The sequence below is a fragment of the Strix uralensis genome, chromosome 16, assembly GCF_047716275.1.
Source record: "Strix uralensis isolate ZFMK-TIS-50842 chromosome 16, bStrUra1, whole genome shotgun sequence".
NCBI lineage: Eukaryota > Metazoa > Chordata > Aves > Strigiformes > Strigidae > Strix > Strix uralensis.
Window position 1 is genome coordinate 12,438,841 of NC_133987.1, and position 20,350 is coordinate 12,459,190.

Consider the following 20,350-nt stretch of genomic DNA (forward strand, 5'->3'; position numbering starts at 1 on the left):
AGAAAAGGTTCCAGGAATCATCACTTCTCTTTCGTGAGGCAATAAAAGATCTCTTTCCTCATCAGGTCTGTTGCAGGAACATGAGAAGAAATTACACTTTTGAAAATAACAAGAAGAAAACCCTGTAGGTTAAAGATCTAGAAAAAACCAGGCAGAGTTGAATTCACAGGGCTTTGTACTGAATAATCACACACATCTCACTGCTTTATACAATTCTGTTAGTTATTTGAATGAATGGTTTCAAAAGATTTCTCTTTAAAAGAAACATATCCACTTAAAGGCCATACTAGCAGACTCTAACCATCCTTAACGCCACTTTTGCAAAGACAGCAGTTGAAAAAGCAGAGGAAAAATGTATGGTTTTTGCAGCACGTTTAACCTAGAAAGCTTGACAGCAGTTTCAGTATAGTTCAAAAAAGCCTTCTTCTATTAAATGTTTAAGTGTGTGAATAATCTCACTGAGTTTCCCAGCAGAGTAACCTACTTGAGTCCTTGCAGGACCAGAGCCTTGCTTGCTCCTTGTGTTTCCAAACAGAGGCTAAAATACTTTTCAAACAGGATCGTGGAAACGCAAAGATACACATGTCTGTGCTTAGTCACCTGATGGTCTGTTACATCACTTGCCCTAATGGTGCCTTCCCACCTGTAACATGCTTTTTTATTATCCATGCTAAATGGTCATGTGGTTTCAGAGAGCAAGGGCCACATCTTTATTTAGTTTTGTAACCCACCCACTGTATATCATGTGTGTACCCCAACAGACATGCCTTGTTGACCAGCCTCACGTGTATTGCACATATACATCTGCTCTGGCAGTCACAGAAATCCAGGGGATTCTTCCCACACACAGTGCCGGGCTGTGGGGCTCACCCCTATGCAAAGGCCTTGTTTTCTGCTCAGTAGAAGTGCACTGTCATCAAACATCTATTTTATCACTAAACCATGACCTCCTGAGCATACCAATGTGCTATCATCTGTCCAGCCCACTGATCAGTAGCACAAAGCACAGGGCTCCACCACCTTAACGTACCAAGCGTAACTCTAGATTCTTTGTTAGTTACGCCTGAGACTAAGTACTGAAATACAGTGAGGAATGGGTGGAGAAGGTTTTAGAAATTCTGATTTCATTTCTGCTTTGCCTCACGGGAATGCCAACACACCTCTCGTTCATGGCATATGTCACTGCTGGCCACCTCGATCTCTCGCCCCGCAGCGCTGTGGGGACACAGGTGACAGTGTAATTGACCCCGGGTTTGTGTTTTAATTTTGCAGATATAAATGCTCATTTCTAGATTTACTACTTCCTTCCCAGCCTGTTTTGAAGCGTAATCCAGGGCAGCCCAGCAGATACACCGCTAATAACCCCTGCCTGTGCTCCTCTGCGATCCTACTGACTTGTGTGCCAACTCGGAGAAAGATCCCCTTTTCCCGCTCTTCGCTGTGGAGCCGGCCCGCGGCCCCTGGGAAGGCGGCGGCTCACCCGTGGGGGTTCACCCTCATCTCACGGCCGGGGCCGGGCCGAGGGTCCCCGAGGAGCAGTCCGGGTCTCCTCAGGCCCTTCTCCGCCGCGCTTCCCCTCCTCGTCCTCCTCCTCCTGGGGGCCCCGCTCCCGCCTCTCCGCCGACCAGGGGGTCCCAGGGCGGGCGTCATCACGCGAAGGGCGGCGGAGGAGCGGCCTGAGGCTGGGGGCTGCCCCGCCCCGCCGGCGGGAGCCGGGCTGGTCCCGCCCCGCCCCGCCCGGCCCGGCCCCGCACCGCCGGGGGCCGCCGCCCGCCGCGGGGGCCGCGCTCGCCGCCGCCGCCGAAGCGTGCGAGGGGCGGGCGGCCCGTGCGGCGGAGCGAGCGCCAGCAGCGCGGCCGCGGGGAGAGCGGGTCCATGGAGCACAACCACCTCCACCTCCACAACGGCTCCCTCCTGGCGCACCACCGCTATGGCTGCGGCTTGGGATACGCACCTGTCGTCTACTACAGCCTGCTGCTCTGCCTGGGGCTGCCGGGTGAGTGCCGCGCCCCGGCCCGCGGGGAGCCAACGGCGACCGGGCGCCGTGCCTGGGCTGCCCCGGGCAGCTGCCGCGGCGGGGCGAGGCTGCGGGGGCCCCGCGGAGCTGCCGCCGGAGCGTCTCCTGCGCGGCTGCCCGCGGCGCGGTGCGGGCGCGCTGCGGCGTCCCCGGGCTGCTGGAGGCACCGGGAGCGTGTTCTCGGCGTACCGGGGGTCGCGCGGCGTTTCTTGGACAGCGTCCCCGCTGCCCGGCGCGCTGCTGACCCGGCGCCTTCTCTCTCTCGCCGGGGTTTGTCCCTGCCCGCCCTCGCACCGCCGCGGACGCTTTCCCACCCGGGCTCGGGCGCTCTGACTTTGAACTTGACATACAAAGGCTCAGCCTGTCGTGAAGTTTCTGCCATAATCAGTTTGGCCATTTGGAGACAGGGCGGTACCGAGGACAGCCGGCTCTGTCCCCTATCGATTGTGTGCCGGGCCGGCAATAATCAAAAGTGTAGCTGCTGAGTTGTTCTGGTGCAAATCTCCGCCCGGCTCCCTGGGGCAGGCTTGGCTTTAGGAGCGACATGCCACCAGTGAGGAACTTGGCTGGGGAAGGAGCATGCTATAAGAAGGTTAGCAGGCAGTTGTCCTACTCAGGAGCCTGTCCCCGCAGCTGATGGAGCAGGACAGTATCTAGAAAGTCTAGTCTTGGGGTCAGCACCCTGCAAGGGCAATGCTGACACTGAGATCTCCGAGTGCAGGTACAGGGCTTGGAAGAAAGTCCCAGCTCACAGGCACCAGCCGCCAAGCTGTACAACCCTCAGCGAAATTTCCTACTTAAAAGGGGGATAAAGACAATATAGAGATGCTGGGGATGAGAAAAGCAAGAGAGACCCCAAATGGGGAAGGAAAGGATGTTTCAGTCTCAGGTGTGAACACCTGTGAGGCACCGTTGCCAGCACACAGGTATCCACAGCTCAAAATGCACAGATACCACACAAGCATCACATCAGCATTACTGCCCCAGCCGAGACTGAGGACTGAGCAGGTTCTTCCTCTCGGAGGGGGCTGTCTGAGGCTGTCAGCGAGATGCCTTGGCACGCAGGACCGCAGTGAGCTGCTCGTGCAGCACCCCTTCTGCAGTTACAGCCTGGGCTTCAGCAGGCAGAGCTGCCATCCCAGTGCAGCCTGGGTGGGCGAACATCATGGCTTGCCCCCTGGCTTAACACCTCCAGTCTCAGAGTAACTTACAGCGATCTCAAGGACAGGCAGAATGAGTCGGGGAAAAGTTAGAGCAATCAGATGCACCAAGGTGAATCGGTATTTTAAGGGTGCAATACAAGAGAGTTGTGTCTATGTACAGCTACACATTTAAAGTGCCATGTAAAATGGCAAGCAGCAATGACAGCTAATAGTCAACAATTTCTAGATGTTTTGTTCACCTTAATTCCTTCTTCAAGCAATTAATTCATAGAAAAAAATTTAATCAGACATGAAGAGAAGACTGCCTCTGAACAGCACACATGCAATTACCACTCTGCATATGAATTGATGTTCTTTGTGTTGTTTGTTGGGTTTTTTTTCTCACTGGCTTATAATTAAAATTTGAAGATTGGCTAATAGTTCAGACTAATAGTTAAGAGAACTGGAAAGTTAAGTCCTGCATTTACCCACAAAGGACGTAGGGCATAGGCAAGTGTCTCTGCTCCACAGCATTGATGAGTCTCAGCCCTGACCTGAAGAGACCCAACCAGCAGGGATGAGGAGGTAGTTTCCCCTTCATTAATTCCTTGGGATCTGCTTAGATCTCCACAGTAATGACAAGCTCTGATTTCAACACCTGTCCCCTAGGAACCGACCAAGACCCTCTCAAGATTATCAGGTGAAGAAGTTGTTATGAAGCAGTCTGTGGCTAAGCTTGCCTTTCTATGTCTCTGAAACAGGAGAAAAGTCTTACGTGCACGGACAAGAAAAACCCCTTAATGAGTGCTCTGCACATACTTGCACCAGCTCCCTAAGGCTACTACATTGTAATTACAGACCTAATGCTGTCATTCTAAGAACATGGTTAAAATTGGTACATGATCCAAATTAGCAATGGTGACATGCATTTCTCAAGGGGTCAGACGCTGGCTGATTAGAGCAGGGGCACCAGTGATAGGGCTTAACAGAACCAGCCAAAGCATGTGGCAGTGCAACACTGCTGAATTCAGTGGACTTACATCAGGTGTGAATTGTCAGCTTGTTCAGTGGATAATATTCAGAGAATAACATTGTCACTAGCACCTGAAAACACTAAACATGTACAGTATGCTGACTAAATGCACAGTATGCTTAGTGCATGAGAAATTTATGATTCTCACTCTGAGACTGCACAGAAATGAGAACAAGCTGGATGTGTTTAGGGAAGACTCACATGGCCAAGCTTCACTGAGGATGTGGTATGAGGCGAGATCAATGCTAAAAAGAACTTTACATGTTTTAATTTGAAGGTGCTCTTTAGTATTCTAACATTAGAAAACTGTAAAGGTAGCACGCTTATTACCTGTTAGAAAAAGAACCCTGAAGTCTGTGGGATCTGAGTAACGAGCTTTGCATGGTGCCAAGAGTTTAAGGGAAACACAGTCTAGGTTCTGTCCTCAAATACAGCACTAATGCAATGTTTTGCTGAAATGGAAACAGTTAACTCCTTGCCACAAGTCTTGGAGAAAGACTGATGAGAGGAGAAACCAGTTAACTGTTTCTGCCTTTCCTGCTCTAGTGTCTGAAGGAAATTTCACTAACTCAACAACTCCACTTTGAGGCCAAGCGATGCCAGGCCTGATTGTGCATGCAGAGAAAGCATCCTTTCCCCTCCCTCGTATAACCCAGGAATCTCAGCAGTGGCTCTTCCTCCCTGTTCAACCAGGCACCAGAAAGTCTGAAAAATGCAGAGATGAGAGAGAGCAAAGTGAACTCCCTTCACCCCTGCTCTGGCAGTAGCACACAGAGGCAAATGCCAGGCTGTGTCCTGCAAAGAGGGGCAACCACAGAGGCACCACTGCACACCGACCCTGCCGCAGCAGGCACCGCGCGCTGAGGTGGCTACAACTCTGCCACAGGTGATTGCGCCTTCGGATCAGCTGGGATGGGAGGTTTCTTCTCTTCCCTCTAAGCAGAGGCTGGCAAGACAGAGACTGTTCTCTGAAACTTGTTTCGAGAGCAGATGTGCAAAGGTGTCCCACAGGCGTGCAGTCCCGCTGCCAGGAGTGGGGGTACCCCAGGAGCAGGCTGTGTGGGACAGGGAGAAACTGCTGGTGCAAGGGTGGGGAGCAGAGCGAGGTAGCAGCACTGGAAGTAGGATCACACTCCCATTTAGAGGGGGGATTTTATAATTTACAGAGCTTTTCTGAAGCCCATGCTCTACCATCCCTGCACTCCCCTTGTCTGTCAGAGAGAACCTCTGAATCACCTCCAGTTAACCAGGAGGCAAGAGAGGGGCCGCAGGAAGCATTTCTTGCTTTAGTGAGAGAAAATGCCAGAGAAGAGGTGTTGTCAGATGTGGGAGAGGGAAGAAATTGCTCTGATTCAACCTAGGAAGGGGCTGGTAAGGTGAGGAAGCAAAGAGCAACAGGTGCCAACTCTTAGTCCATCCCTGTGCCAGTGAGAGCTGCACAAAGCAGCTACACCAAAGAGCTCCTGTTATGGCAGTGCCACCGAACATGGCCAGGAAGGTCAGGCAAAAAAGCAGCAGTGCTCACTGCAGACACCTGGCTTTGATTCCTGCTTCATTAGAAGGTGCAGCAGCAACTGAGTTGCCTTGCATGCAGTCACCTTCCCCGTCGGGTGTATACTGTATTGCTGCTGAAAGGACAAACTGGCAGCGTTCCCTAGACCAGGGCCTGGCCTGACCTGTGCTTCCAGGGGTCTCCTCCTGACAGTGCGGAGAGACAGAGTAAAATCTGGCTTTCTTACTGTGTGATTGCTGGTTTCACTTTGCTCCCCAATCAGTCACCTACCTGGGGAGCGACTTGTCTTCAGGGGTCATCACATCCCAGTGACACAAAGCACAGGCACATACCCAGCACCCTTACAGCATCCCCAGGAAGTAACAGACTCACACCCCAGGGAAGTGCCACTCCAACCTTTGAGAGCCTGGTCCACGAATGTTTCTTTAATTTGTGCTTTAGGCATCTGCTTAAAACTGATCACATCGATTTAAACACAGATTCAGGACTTTGCAAGCTTGGGAAAGCAGCCTGGACACACTTGGATGCTCCCAGCTGGAGGGTGCGAACAGGTAACTTTCATGTTGGACCTGCTGCTGAATGAGGTGTTGTGGAGATGGGGACAACCCAGGTCATTCAAAGCCCAGTCATGCACAGAGTGCAGTCGGTGGGCTCCATGCAGAGGGAGGGAAGCTGTAGTCCTGACCTAGAGGAATGTGTAAGCTCAGCAAGGGTGCCTAACCTTTTTAGCACACTTTCAAGAGAGAGCTACATGTTATGGACCTTCTTCTAACAGATAACAGACCGGCTGTCCTTGCACAGCAAGCCAGATGCTTCCTACAGTGTTAGATTGACACACAGGTCTGTAATATTTGCAGTGGGCCCGTACAAACTACAGCACAGTCACAGGCAAACTGAAATGATGGAGAACTGGTCCTTCTGGAGCCTTTTCCCCATATGCGGCTTAGAATAAGGAGGCTATTTGGGAGGCATGCAAGCCAAGGTCATTGTCCTGGCAAAGCAGGTACTGCCGGTGGGCTGTGGGCTGAGCATCCCTGATCTCAGAGACCACCACCATGAACAGCCCAGTTGTGCTCCCTCCGCTCCCCGGCAGCGTAGGGGGAATGAGACCTGAAGAGCATTGCCATCTCTGTGCTGACAGCCACGACCTGGTTAGTACCACGAGTAGGGAGGGAGGCAGGTAGCAATGATTGCTGATGACTCACATGGCATGTAATACCCAGTAAATACCAAAGCAGGCAGAAGGTAGGTGTACATACAGCACACAGCAGTACACAAGTGTGTCTGACCCGTTTTGGATTCCTGCCATCTATTGCCTAGTATATTCTTCTGCAATCACAGTACAGGCTTCTGATTAAAGAGGCATTTCCAACACCTGAATAAATAGCCTTTCTCATAACAGCACACCTGAACAATAGAAGTGCTACAGGAAGATCTGAAAATATGAGTGGGAGAATTGTTACATGCGGAGTTATGACCTTGAAGAAACAGCACTCTTGAGCTGTCACTCATTAGATAAGAGTTCACACAATGAATAATAACTGAACCCTCCTGAGGCCTGATTCAGTCCCCCTTTTATTCAAAGACCATACTTTCTCCGACTTAAAATCTGAATTGCACGCAAAGCCAGAACATTGCATCCTTCTTAAAGGAGGACAAATAAATTGGCAGGACTTTAGCTTAGCTATCAGAGCAACCGAAGGGCACTGCAGCACGTTATAATAGCACTGCTGGACAGAGGGTAACAAAACTGCTGCTAACATGCTTAAAATGAGTCACTTCCTATTGTAAAAGGACTGCTTTTTCTTTAAGAAGAATCATTATGACAAAGAATAGATTCATTACAGTGTTCCTGCACAGAACCGGTGACAGCAAGGCGTGCAGATGGGAGCAATTTAGTTTGGTCAGTATGTCTGGAGACTGTGGCCACCAAAGCCTTGCAACCTGAAAGGCAGCGTGTAGCTGAACCCATGCTAATGCAGAAGAGGACTTGCTTGGGCATCTCTGAATGCCACTACAGAGTACAACTGCTAACTTTGATTTTCTTCTGCCACATCAATAGGAAACAACACTGTCAGGGCTGTAATGATAACGAGGTGCAATATTTGGGAGGCTCAATAGACTATGAAGTGCACAACCTTGCATGGCAGGCTGCTAAAATGGATTGGGAAGGAAAAACTCCAAAGGAGATTTTTCCTTGAAATGACAATGTCACAAAAGAGAGAGCACAGCCAGTTTTCACGGTAGGTGGGTAATGCAGAGCCCCCAGTTGTTAAGAAGTCAAGCCATTCAGAAGCACTAGGCAGTCTAATATCCTGCTGTTCTTCATCCGCCCCCTTACTTAGTTCTTTCCTCCTCCTCCTCTTTCTGCTCCCCTCTGTAAAATGGGGGTGAATCAGCAGAAATGAGCCAGCAGGAGAAGGCCTTCATCCGCATACGTCAAAACAATTTGCCGTAGGCAAACAAACAACACGGAGATGTCCTGACGTGGTATGCTCTCTGCTTTCACATGTCAAGCGCAAAGCAATCCCTGGCCATAAAAGTGTTCACTTTCTGTTTCAGGGGGACTTTTTGAGACTTTAATCTCTTTTCCCGTTAACTTTGAGACACCAGAAAAGGAAACAAAGCCAATATTAATCCCTTGAGCACAGGAGACCTTGCACACAATTCCATTTTCATTCTGCAGAATAAAGATACGTATGTATTTGAGGATCCTAAACCCCCATGTCTGGAGTGCTATTGGTGCCATTCTGGGGGTGACCTGATGGGAAAAGATGGTGTTGGGTTGCCCCCCAGGACACCAGTATGATTGTGCAGAGGGAATGAAGTAGAGGCAACCCAGTAGGACCAGAATTAGTGGTACAGAAAATGACCAAATGAGTTTTATCCCTTTATCCATGGAAGAGGAGAGAAGCTGCCTATTGAAAGACTGAACACATCTTTTTTCACTGAAACTGTTCTCTTCTACCACCTGAAACAGAGAGTCCCTGGAATGTACAGTCATTTAACTTCTCCATCTTTTCAATCATATGGTGCATTGACTGCGCAGATAGATGCACTAGAGGTTGCTTTTTTCAAGACAAATTACCTGTCAGTCAGTTACATCAGATTAGGATATTTCGGAAACATTTGTTCATTCCAGGTGTGTTTTCTTCAACGTCCAGACTAGCACACCAAAGAGTGATATATCTAGTGTGGATGCAGTATATTCTCCATGGGGGAAATAAAGCCAAACTGCAATGGTTTTACATAGTCTGTAATTTCCTGCATATTGTATAAAATTGGCATAGTCTCTGAGAAAGCTTGGCCATGGGGTTTGCAAGCATGAGCTCCTATTGCATTAGCTAATGCTTTAGGAAGACATAAAGACTTTGTTTTTTTAGCAAAACCACAATCAAAGGTAAAATCCTCTTAATTATTCATGTTCAGTAAAGAATTCATGCCAGTGCCCTTATGAAATCACGTCCTCCCCTCCATCCTAGTCATCTCATCAGATACCTTTGGCACCTGCCTCAGTCCTTTGGCGTTCAGTATCAGAAGGGTAGAATGGTTTTGTCATCCTCAAGCTCAAGTTACTCAGCTTGAGACCTCTTAAACTTCACTGACAGCCCACATTAAGAAGCCACAGACACCTGCCAAATAAGAAACCCAAATTGCCTTGAAAATCTCCGTCTGTCCAGATACCTTGCATGAATAACCAAATTCCTTTTATGATTTCTGCATTATTTTGCAGATTGCTTTTTCTCCTCCCAGCACCAATTTCCATTAGAAAGCTTTACTGCTCTGGTAGCAAGATGCAAGGCTAGATTTCAAGATGTGAGTTTTAGACATTTTTATCCTTGTGTGGGTGCCTCTAAGACAGCCTTGGCATGGGAGAATGTCTGACAGTCATTAGAGGCTTTCTGCACTGAAGGCCCACCTCAGGAAGGTGAACGAGGAGGGTGAAGACAGCAAGAGGAGAACCAGATCCCTGTTGCATTTACACACACGTGTCACCAGTGAGCATGTACCGGAGCTCCTCGCATCTTAGCCTAGCGTTCCTTCTGGGCCATTCTCATATTGTGGAAATAGCTCTATTTTATAAAGACTAGGGAAAAGAGCCTACTCCAATGGTCTAGAAAAGCCAAAAGCAGTGCAATGTAATCACACCTGTCTGCCAGACAGGTTACTGCACTTAAGCCTGAATGGTTGGCAAGGCTCAAAGCGAATACCGGCCGTTGGCGTCTCCGTGCTGTTACCGTGTCTCTGCCCTCCAACAGTGAGGAAATGCTTTTGGCTGGATTAAAATCCTTCTCTGGCATCCATGACCCACTGACGAGTAATGCCAGTCGTGGAGCAGCATAACCCATTCACTGCATCCTTCCCCAGAGCCGCCTCAGTTAACAAATGCTGTCAGTGAGAAAAACAGCCCCAGAGGCCAGATTTCATCATCAGAATCTGGCCTCTGACACTAACTCTTTAATTCACTTGTGACTTGTAAGTGCAAGGCCATGCTGCATTTTCTCTGGCAGTCACTAACCTGCATATGGAGGGAAGTTTGGGTTGTCCTGAGCAGGAGCTTCATCATCCTCTACCTCCACGTTCACTTTCACCTTCTGAGCTGGTGTGGTCTGTCCCCGCACGTGGGATTTCTAAGCACAAACCACTCAAGAGCCTTCCTACAAGGTCTGAAACCTTGTCCAGTGGCAGTCCTGCATTCATGCCTGCCGTAGATTTTGTGATGCTTGTTTTTTGGCTTAGATCCCTCTCCATCCCCTGGGAGATGATGCAGGCACCAGCAGAAGGGGCTGACAGCTCTTCCCCCCGAGGGTGAGTGGGTGTGTGCTGTTCAGCAGCACTCAGACAATTGAACAACAAATAAATCAATTTATTTTAAAAATCAATCCTCACAGGAACTCTCAGGAAAAGAAAAACTTGTATTGCACTAATTATATTCTATAAAGTATCTTTTTACGCTTCACAATGGTTTAAGGAAGGATCTCAGGATACAATAATAAAAGAGAGGAACAAATTACGTTAGCCATGAGCAGTCACCATTCACAGAGGTTGTCCCCATCTGCTGTAGTGTTGAGTTCAATGCATACCGGCTGTAAGAGGAAAACACGGAACTGCGCTGTCTTCTTTAAGGGCAAACAGCATCCAGGGGTCATTTTAAAAGACCATATAGCCAGCTATAGCCAACATCAGTAATAAACACATGTTTACATTGCCACGGCACTTTAAAAAAAATAATTTCTGTTACGTAGCCTCTATCAGAAATCATGCATTGTCATCATCTTCTCCAGAGAGCTCCCACATGAAGTAAGGGCTGAATGCCATTCTCCTCTCCAATCTGGTAACTATTGGCAAATGACTGCGTTAGTAACCATGGTCAGATCTGGCTGCTGGACACAGTACCTGTTTACATTTTAATATTGACTCCTAGCTTAGAAGAAATCATCTATTCCCATCAAGCCAAAACATCACTTTTTTTTTCACCGTATATTTTTAGCATATTCTACTTGCAGTCTCAGAGTTTCTAAATCTAAGAAAGGCATGTAACTAACATATTTTCTAAAACAATTTAAAATTTCCCATTCGTAAACCGTCTGTCTGTGCCAGTCAAGTGACTAATGCAAGGCCTGCAGAGTAGTTTCATACATTGCACAATAATTTGTAGGGATCCTAGCAACAACTGTATTCGGTAAAAGGTACCCATTATATTCAGTGACCTCATCTTTATCACGCTCAGTAAGCGACACTCATGGCTACTTCATTTAGGTAGTTTATGATGCTGAACTACTGAACTACACAGCGGGCCCTATTCCCAACGCAGCAGCACTACCACTTGTGTTGTAAAGGCTATTTCACTGCACAGGCTGCTGTGTACATGCAAAATGCTCTCGATAAAAAAAACCCAAAGCCCAGAAACATGCCCATTTCTTCTTTAGACAGATACAATTGCTCCTGCTTAAGCTCACACATGGTGATAATAGTCAGCGGAAGGAGCTCTGCGAATCCCCTGCAAAGGCTGTGGTTAGACGCTATCTGAACTATCACTGTAATTGATGAAACAAGAAGCTGGGGAAAAAACTGTGCCTTTAGGTCACAGGCACTGCTTTGAGGAGGTGCAGAAGACTGCCCATGCTCTGCAGGCAAGGCAGCACGGCTTTGGTACAGGAAGCAAACCTAAGTCCACATGAGAACCAAGGTTACTCCTAAAGCATTATCCCCCTCAGATAGTAGGACCTCCAATGGCATGATTTCAGTGCTACAATTTGTACTCAGAAACTCATAAAGTCAGAGAAGATGTCAAAGGAGAGAGATAGGTGTCCTATGATAAAGCCTGGCTGAGTTAGAAGGTTGCCATATTTTGAGCAGCATGGACCGATGGTGTCTGTGTGTCAGAGACCTTCAGATGCTGTGTCTCAAAGGCATCCTCATGACTGAAGGAAAAGAATTGAGCTTGCCATTTCTTGCAGTTGCTTCTCATCATCTGCTAGTGGCATCTCAAGGCTTCAGCCAGCTAGTCCCTAATCAAGCCCTGGTTCTCAACCAGATATTTATAAATTCAGAATACTGCACTGCAGCAAGCGACGCCGGCATAAATTCCCATCTGTCATCCCCTAATCAACTCCCAGCACAGTGATCAATCTCTTTCAAATTCAGATGATCTTAACTACTTAGTATCTGGAAAAAATGCTTCAAGAAATGGGCAATATACCATCCAGGACAGTTTAGGGGCACTGACCTATCCAGCAGCTGTAGCTCCACATACATTACAGTAGAGACAGATATTTATATCTTCATCATCATCTCTGCCATAGTCCTCATCACTGACTACAATATTAGTGCAAAATTAGGGTAAACAAGGTTAAATGTGGTCACAAGTGCTATTCCCTCACCTTTCACCCGCAGTAGGTAATTTTAGCCCACAAGAGAGCATGTGGGGCACTGAGTAGGCACGCTGGAGTCACCGAGGTGCTGGCACAAGGACACAGTTCACACAGAGTGGTGTTCTCACCCATTTCCCATTTTACTGAGCTTTAGATAGTGCTTGAGGACACACCAAGGACCAACACTGGCTAGGAAATGGGTGAAGGGCTGAGACTTGTCCATAGCTCATCTTCACCTTCCCTATACAGCATGCGGCAAGAAAAATATTCCCAAACCCTGTGGTAAGACACTGTCATACTGGCAACTTTCTGCTGCACCCCAGTATATATCTGTTTTCACAAAGTAGATGATATTACTATATTTCATATCATCCAGCCAGAAAAAGCCCTAATGTGATCCCAGGGAAAGCATTTCCAATACAAGATACTGTAACCCTTGCAGAAAAATTGGATAGAGCTTGCAAGCACTTTGTCAGATCAATTTTCTAATCCAGCTCACCAAGCAAAGTTTGCTGGCTTTAGATGAGTAACTTGCATTTCAGTACATGTTGTTACTGCCATTGCTGGGAACCCTGAGAAAGGCGGGGGGAGAGGGTACAGGGAAAAGGACTGCTCATGAATCTGCTCCTGTAGGAAAAAGGGAGTGGGGTTAGAACCAAAGAGCAGGACCCCCACAATGGGCAGGAAGAGTGGGGAGCGGGGCTGCTGTGCCTGGACATGGCGTGGCTTCAGCATTCCTACAGGAGCTCCTCTGACAGTCAGGCCAGAGCTACCAGCAGGGACCAGTGTTGTCAAGCATCCCCCTTGCTTCACACTGGCTCCAGCTGCTGCCGCTGGAGTCAGTCAAATCCAGAGGATTTAGAGATGAACAACCCCATGGGTCACATCCAGTATCTGTGAAGCTGAGCCACTCAGCCTGGCTAGCCAAAACCAACAGTGGCTGCAGAGTCATGATAAACATTCCAGCTCGAGGATTTCCTTGACAGTACATCACTCACTGTACCTCTAGGGCTCATCAGCAGGCACAACAGAGGCATTTCATAAGCAAGTAAGTGAAAAATGACACAGCAGTTCTGACTATATCATCCCCCGTCTCCCATGTCTGCTCTGAGCTGAAATCAATGCAGTTGCATTCATGTTAATGGAGGGCAGACTGGGAAAATTCCCCTGAAGGTGATTTGAGACAATACTGTTGGAAAAATCATGCTTTGTTTTTTTATTTAGGGAAGGAGTCAGTTGATTGTCATGTTTGGTTTAGTTTTGTTCCAAGATAAAAAATTAATATATTAAGTCAATACAAAAATAGGTGACACTTTATGAGGGCTGTTACTCAAGATCATTCACTGCAATTCATTTCCCTGGTGGCAGAAATCTGCTCCCAAACAGCAGGCTTTGAAGGCATTTATGAAGGAGAAAGTTTGCTCCAGTACCAAGTAAAACAGTTTAAAAAAAATGAGCATTTTCAGTTGTAGGACATATATCCTAGGTCATCATTACCTTAATGTCAGCAACTTCCTTTCTCTCTGATTTAAAGGAATCCTTACAATTACTGTTGATTTGTTTTGGGAAATCCATCAAAGCTGGCAGAAATGTTTGAAGCACTGAATGCACAGAAGAGGTGATTTATAGAACACTTATGAAAATGTCAAATACAAACATTTGGCACTCTCTTGTACAGTAAACCAGATCTCTGATTTTTAAGCACTACTTCAGGTATTCTAGCCAAGTGATATAAACTTCTGATGGGAACAATCTTGCGTGGCTCATTCCAGCCATACTGCTAGTAGGAATAATAGGATTTTTATTTTTTTTTCCCCCAATTCAAGACTACACAGTAAATTCTAATAAACATGAGCAAGTAGTTAAAGTTTGGCTACACCTTAGTGCTCCAGGAAAGCTCTCAAGGACTGCAAAGGCTGTTCATATCCATGGTGGGGAGCTTTGCCTGGCCAGGGGCTGTAGGACTGAGCACTTCTTAGAGCATCCTGTACAGCATGGTTCAAGCAGCCACTATAGTTTATCTTTAAGTTGAATCACAGCTTTAGAAGACTGAAACAAACCAGACAGTGAAACAGCAGAGACAAGACACTTCAGCACTTCACCACAATATTATTTCAGTGTCATGCAATACATCTAGGTTGGTTTAGGTGATGGGTCTGTATTGTGGCCAGAGAGTTACAAGCAGATGCTTTTTTAGGAAACCCAGGCATGTTTACACTTGGGCTGAATCAGAACATCCATCACATCTGTGCTGTGACCAGCAGGATTTCCTTAAAGGCTCAGCTGTATCACTCCAGAGGAAAAATGTCTTCCAGCTGAAGGACTTCTAAAGAGCAGCTCTGGATAAGCAAGCAGGTCATTGTGGAGCAGATTGTTTCAGTGGTGGGAATGGAGATCCTTCCCCAGACCCCATCTGTAGGAGAGTGGGTCGCACAGGCATGACTGAGTTACAGGAGATTCATTCTGGGCAGAGCTGAAAACTTTTGAGTGCTGTGAAGCACCTCCAGCTCTTGGGAGGAGCTGAGTACATGTGTTTTCCTGGAAGTCCTTCTCTCGATTGGGATCCCGCTCAGTCAAGAGAGAAATACCTAATCCAGGTGGCTTTGATTTCAGCTCTTTTTAGAGGAGTTCAAAACTAGAACAGGCAGGCACCCCAGGCTGGAATGAGGAACAGAATGTCTCTCCCCAGAGTCCACCCTACCCTTCTTATTTATCACTCATTTAAAAAAAGTGAAAAAAACAGGGTGGGGAATAAGAGAGAGTGAGTGTATGTGAGAGTGAGATACTAAGTTTTTCCTCCTGCTACCCCTGCGTCCCTGTGCATGGGCAGGGGTCCCAGCACCCCCTGCTCAGGGTGCTGCTGCCATGCCCACAGCAGCAGTGGGGCTGACCAGAGAGCAGCAACAGAGCCAGGGCCATAACTCTACATCTACTCCAAGGAGATAGTAAAGGGCTGCTGGACACCACCTAACCCTGTGTCTGGAGTGAGGGTCCCAACTTGCTTTCTGTCCCTTGTTGTGCTCTGCCAGGACACCGAGTGGTCCGTGTATCCGACAGCTGGGAGCAGGGCCACATGCTCCTCTCATTGCAACAGCTTCTCTGAGGGACCCAACCGCAGTGTTTTCCTTTCAGTTTCTTGAACTTTAATAAAGGCAATCATGTTGCCAAGTGCTTGAACAGAGCTACTGCTCCAAGCAAGTGCTCAGAAAAGCTAGTGTTACATCTTAATAGCCTAACTCTGTGTTTCTGTCTCCACAGCAAACATCTTGACAGTCATCATCCTTTCCCAGCTTGTGGCTCGCAGGCAGAAGTCCTCCTACAACTATCTTCTAGCTCTAGCTGCTGCTGACATCCTGGTTCTCTTCTTCATCGTCTTTGTTGACTTCCTCATGGAAGACTTCATCTTAAACAAACAGATGCCTCAGGTACTGGACAAAATAATTGAGGTCTTGGAATTTTCTTCCATCCACACCTCCATTTGGATTACGGTTCCGCTAACAATTGATAGGTACATAGCTGTGTGCCATCCGCTGAAGTATCACACAGTCTCCTACCCTGCTCGTACTCGAAAAGTTATTGTAAGCGTCTATATCACCTGCTTTTTGACCAGCATCCCATACTACTGGTGGCCCAACATTTGGATCGAAGACTACATAAGCACATCAATGCATCACGTCCTCATCTGGATCCACTGCTTCACTGTTTACTTAGTGCCCTGCTCCATCTTCTTCATCCTAAATTCCATCATCGTGTACAAGCTGCGGCGAAAGAGCAATTTCCGACTGCGAGGGTACTCCACAGGGAAAACAACAGCCATTTTGTTTACTATAACGTCTATTTTTGCCATACTTTGGGCACCAAGAATAATCATGATATTGTATCACCTCTACGTATCACCCATAAACAACAGCTGGGTGGTACATATTGTGTCGGACATCGCCAATATGCTAGCACTGCTGAACACTGCAATTAATTTCTTCCTCTACTGTTTTATTAGCAAAAGATTTCGCACAATGGCAGCTGCCACGCTGAAAGCCTTCTTTAAGTGTCAGAAGCAACCTGTGCAATTCTATACAAACCATAACTTTTCCATAACAAGCAGCCCTTGGATTTCCCCAGCCAACTCTCACTGCATCAAAATGCTTGTTTACCAGTATGATAAGAATGGAAAGCCTATAAAAATATCACCATGAAAAGGGCAATAGTTGGAGTTTCTGGGTGCAAGTTCTTTTCAAGTGGTTACATCTTCAGGATGTAATTTGGTGAAATGGCTGTTTTGAAGAGTGGTCATTTGATTTCATTTCCCTGGGAGACCAAGGGCAGATCAGACTGTTAGGAGGGAACAGGAGCACTTGATTTTAGGAGTAAAAGTGAGAAGGCAAACACCTCCGTCTCTTACATAGCATTTTGAATATGCTTCAGAGTTCAAGTAGCAGCGTTCAGTCGCACTCAAATGTTTTGCATCCCAGCACCAGTGCAGTCCAAAGTCATTGGATGGGGGAAGCCACAACAGTGTTTAATTACAACCTTTTAAAATACAACAACAAAACCTTACTTGACCGTGCAGTTCACTATCGACAGAGCAAATGGATACTTTTCTGTACCGTGGAAGGTGCCATTTCTGGTGCGTGCACTTGCCAAAAACGATGTGTTGTTTCTGACATGAAATAGCCCCACACACAGTCTTGCTGTCAAGACCTTATTGCAGGAGGCAACCTGCGAGACATGAACTGTGCCAAGCCCTTTTTGGCTCATTTGAACAAGGCTCGAGGACCGATACAGTACCTGTTGCAGCCTTGGCATGGAAAGCTATGCTGCAAGCTGCCAATATTCATATGTTTTAAGTTGTTATTTAAGAATGCAACTGAGACAGGGGAGCTCGAGGGAGGTTTCTAGAGCCAAGAACAAAAGCAGCATCCTTTCCCAGCTATTTCAGTTATGGTGTCTAAAGACTTTCAAGTGTGAGGCCAAGTCCTGCCTGATGCAGAGCTCCCACCGAAGCTGCTCCTGCGAGGTTTGCAGCGATCACAGCCTTCAGGTTCCTTCTTAATCCATAAAGATTCTCAGTTATCCCCCGTGTTCAGGCCTTTAGGGATTAACATATAAAAACCTCAATTTAAGATTTTTCTACTGACAGATTATGCAATCCTATTGCAGATTTGCCATTTAATTGTTTAAAAAACTATTTGTGAAAGAAATCCGTTAAATACCCAAGAGGAGTAAAAACATAGATCAGCTTGGACTAAGGCTTTTAAATATTTACCTTATTTAAAGTAGCTTAACTTCTCTTCCTTCACACTCAAAAACCAGCATCCCAGCAATGCTGAGTGTAGAAAATGAGGAGGGAAGAGATTTATAGAAAGGCTGAAAATGCATTTCTTTTAATTTCTCTCCTTTTCAGATCTTGGCATGTGGTCTCTCAGAGTCACGTACCTACCACAACCTTTTTACTTCTATATTGGGCACTTAATGCAGCCTTACTGAACGTGAGAGCAGACTTCCTTGCATGGTGAACACAAGCACAATGTGGTCAGTGGACACAGCAGCTTCTCAGTAACTGCAAATAAGAAGCAGCCTGGTGCTAGCACTGTGTTTGTGCCTGCACCCATCTCCACTGCCAACGGGGAGCTCGTGGTACATCAGGGACTAACACAGTGAGGTTCTCTGAGAAGGCGTCCAGTCAATCCCACTTTGATGGTATCTGAGGGCTGAAAGCATCTCCCAAACGCATGGATGGCTCAGCTTTGGTACATTTCCCCTAAGAAACACCAAATCTGCAAAAGCCCTGCTGAGGACAACAGCCTGGCTTCCTTCTGCCACAGAGGTTGCATTTGCACGCAGACTCGTACTGGTGTGCTGCAAGAGTAAAACCCACACCAAACCTGAGCATGCCTTCCCTGGGAGGGAATGGCAGCAGAAGGCACAAGCCATGAAGACCAGGACCGCAGGCAAAGGCTGGCTCATGTATGGAGGGGCTTTCTCAGGAGAGATCAAGGCTACTCAGGTTGGTCAGGACCACAGAGAGGGGATGCCCAGTGCCTTGAGGAGCATGCATCACCCAGTCCTCTCCCACGGGCAGAGCGGTTGGGAGAGTGGCTCAGCACTCCTCTGCAAGGTGCTGGAGCACCCCAGGGACCATGCTGGTTAGAGCAAGGAGAGGGGCATGTCTGGGGAACGGGGGCACGAAGAGCAAAAGCTGACCCTTCCCACCCTCACCCACCGAGATGATGCTGCCCACCTAAATCTTTTCAGATTCAAAGGGGAAACAAGGAGCCCCCTCATCCTGTGATCTCAATGAAGCTTCACACTTACTTGCAATAATAAAGTGTAAGAGGGATGCTCAGCCTTGCTGTATTTGTCATGACAAGGTTAAAATTATTGCTCTCTTTGCCAGTGTTTTACAGAAATTCAGTTTTGTGGCCATGCCTTCTACCCTCCTCTCAGAAGCCTCTCTCTGGTCATCTTTGTCAGTTGATAGTAACCAAAGTTACCTTATGAAAAGGGTACTGTATGTTTCATTTTGGGAAAATACTGTATTTATAACTTATTTTTATTCTAAATTTGTTATGAGGAATGCTTGTCTGAGTTACATGTGAATGAGTCTAAAGTGCAATATCTATATAGATAAGTGGTTCATTTTTGAGAATGTATCTATTGAAAAAACTATTTATACAAGAAATTCACTATTCTACTTAATATAATAGTAACCTTACAGAAAATAGTGAATGTTTAGGGCTTTTATTTATTAAAAAATTTCAATTAAGTGCATGGCATATGCTGCCATTCACATGGTGTGATTTATTAGTTTTTGTAACGTAATGTTTATCCTGCAAAGTAGCAGCGTCATCTGATTTTTCCTGTCCTGATGATGTATTTTTGTAAATTACCATATTTAAAAACAAAATCTGTGTGAATATTTTATTTCCCACTAAAAATAACCCATTAAATTGTTGTAACTTCATTTGAAAAAACTTGCAACCCTTTTTCCATATAATTTTAGAAATGACAAGGTGCAATTTTCATGTACAGTGGATTGGTCATTTCATTTCTGATAATTTAGGGCTTTAAGAGCTTACTTCCAAAGCCCCTTGAAGTCAAAGGGAAGGTTGCTTGTGGGTTTTGTGGTTGGTTTTTCCAATCCCCATCAATTTAGGAGGTCTTTGGATCAAGCTTTATCTTGTTAACAGTCATTTGAAGCCTTCTTAGAGTCCAGTTTGGATAATAAAGCCTTGACTTTTTAGTCTGCCATATGGGAGCTGCTGTTGATAATACTTGCCTTACTTTTGGTTTTGTGAAGCATCTTGCAATGACTGTTGCTAACTAGCCAATGTCTTGCTGTATTATTTGTACCTCCTAATTTTCCAGTAGTGAAAACTTAACCAAGCACATATAGTATCATTATTTAGGGAAAAAGTATCCTGGAGACAAAACCATCTTTGTTGTGGAGATGGTCTTTTGTACTCTATTTAATTTATATTTCAAATATCTACAATTAGAAAAAATAAGCTGTGAATGGACAGTTTTACAGTTACTTATAGGTATATGTCCTTGAAGACCACAGCTAGGAACAAAATACTTTTTAGATGAGTTGCTGGTATATAAAATTATGGGACCTATCACCTATTTAAATTGTGAATATTGATATTTTCATAAGTAGACAATATATTGTGTTTGACAAACTTGTTTGTATTATAATAAATTATGAGATGGTGCATAACTTACTACTGTGTTTGGAGTAATTGTCTGATTTATAGATTCTTATGGTAGACT

At 46.4% G+C, this 20,350-nt stretch overlaps 1 protein-coding gene across 1 annotated transcript; it reads left to right on the forward strand.

Moving 5' to 3' along the window:
• The first annotated feature begins 1,875 nt into the window (after positions 1–1,875).
• GPR139 (G protein-coupled receptor 139) lies at positions 1,876–20,301 on the forward strand. Its single transcript, XM_074885895.1, has 2 exons — positions 1,876–1,996; positions 15,839–20,301. Exons 1-2 carry the CDS (start codon positions 1,876–1,878, stop codon positions 16,771–16,773), a joined length of 1,056 nt encoding a protein of 351 aa, XP_074741996.1. The 3' UTR covers positions 16,774–20,301.
• The last annotated feature ends 49 nt before the right edge of the window (positions 20,302–20,350 follow it).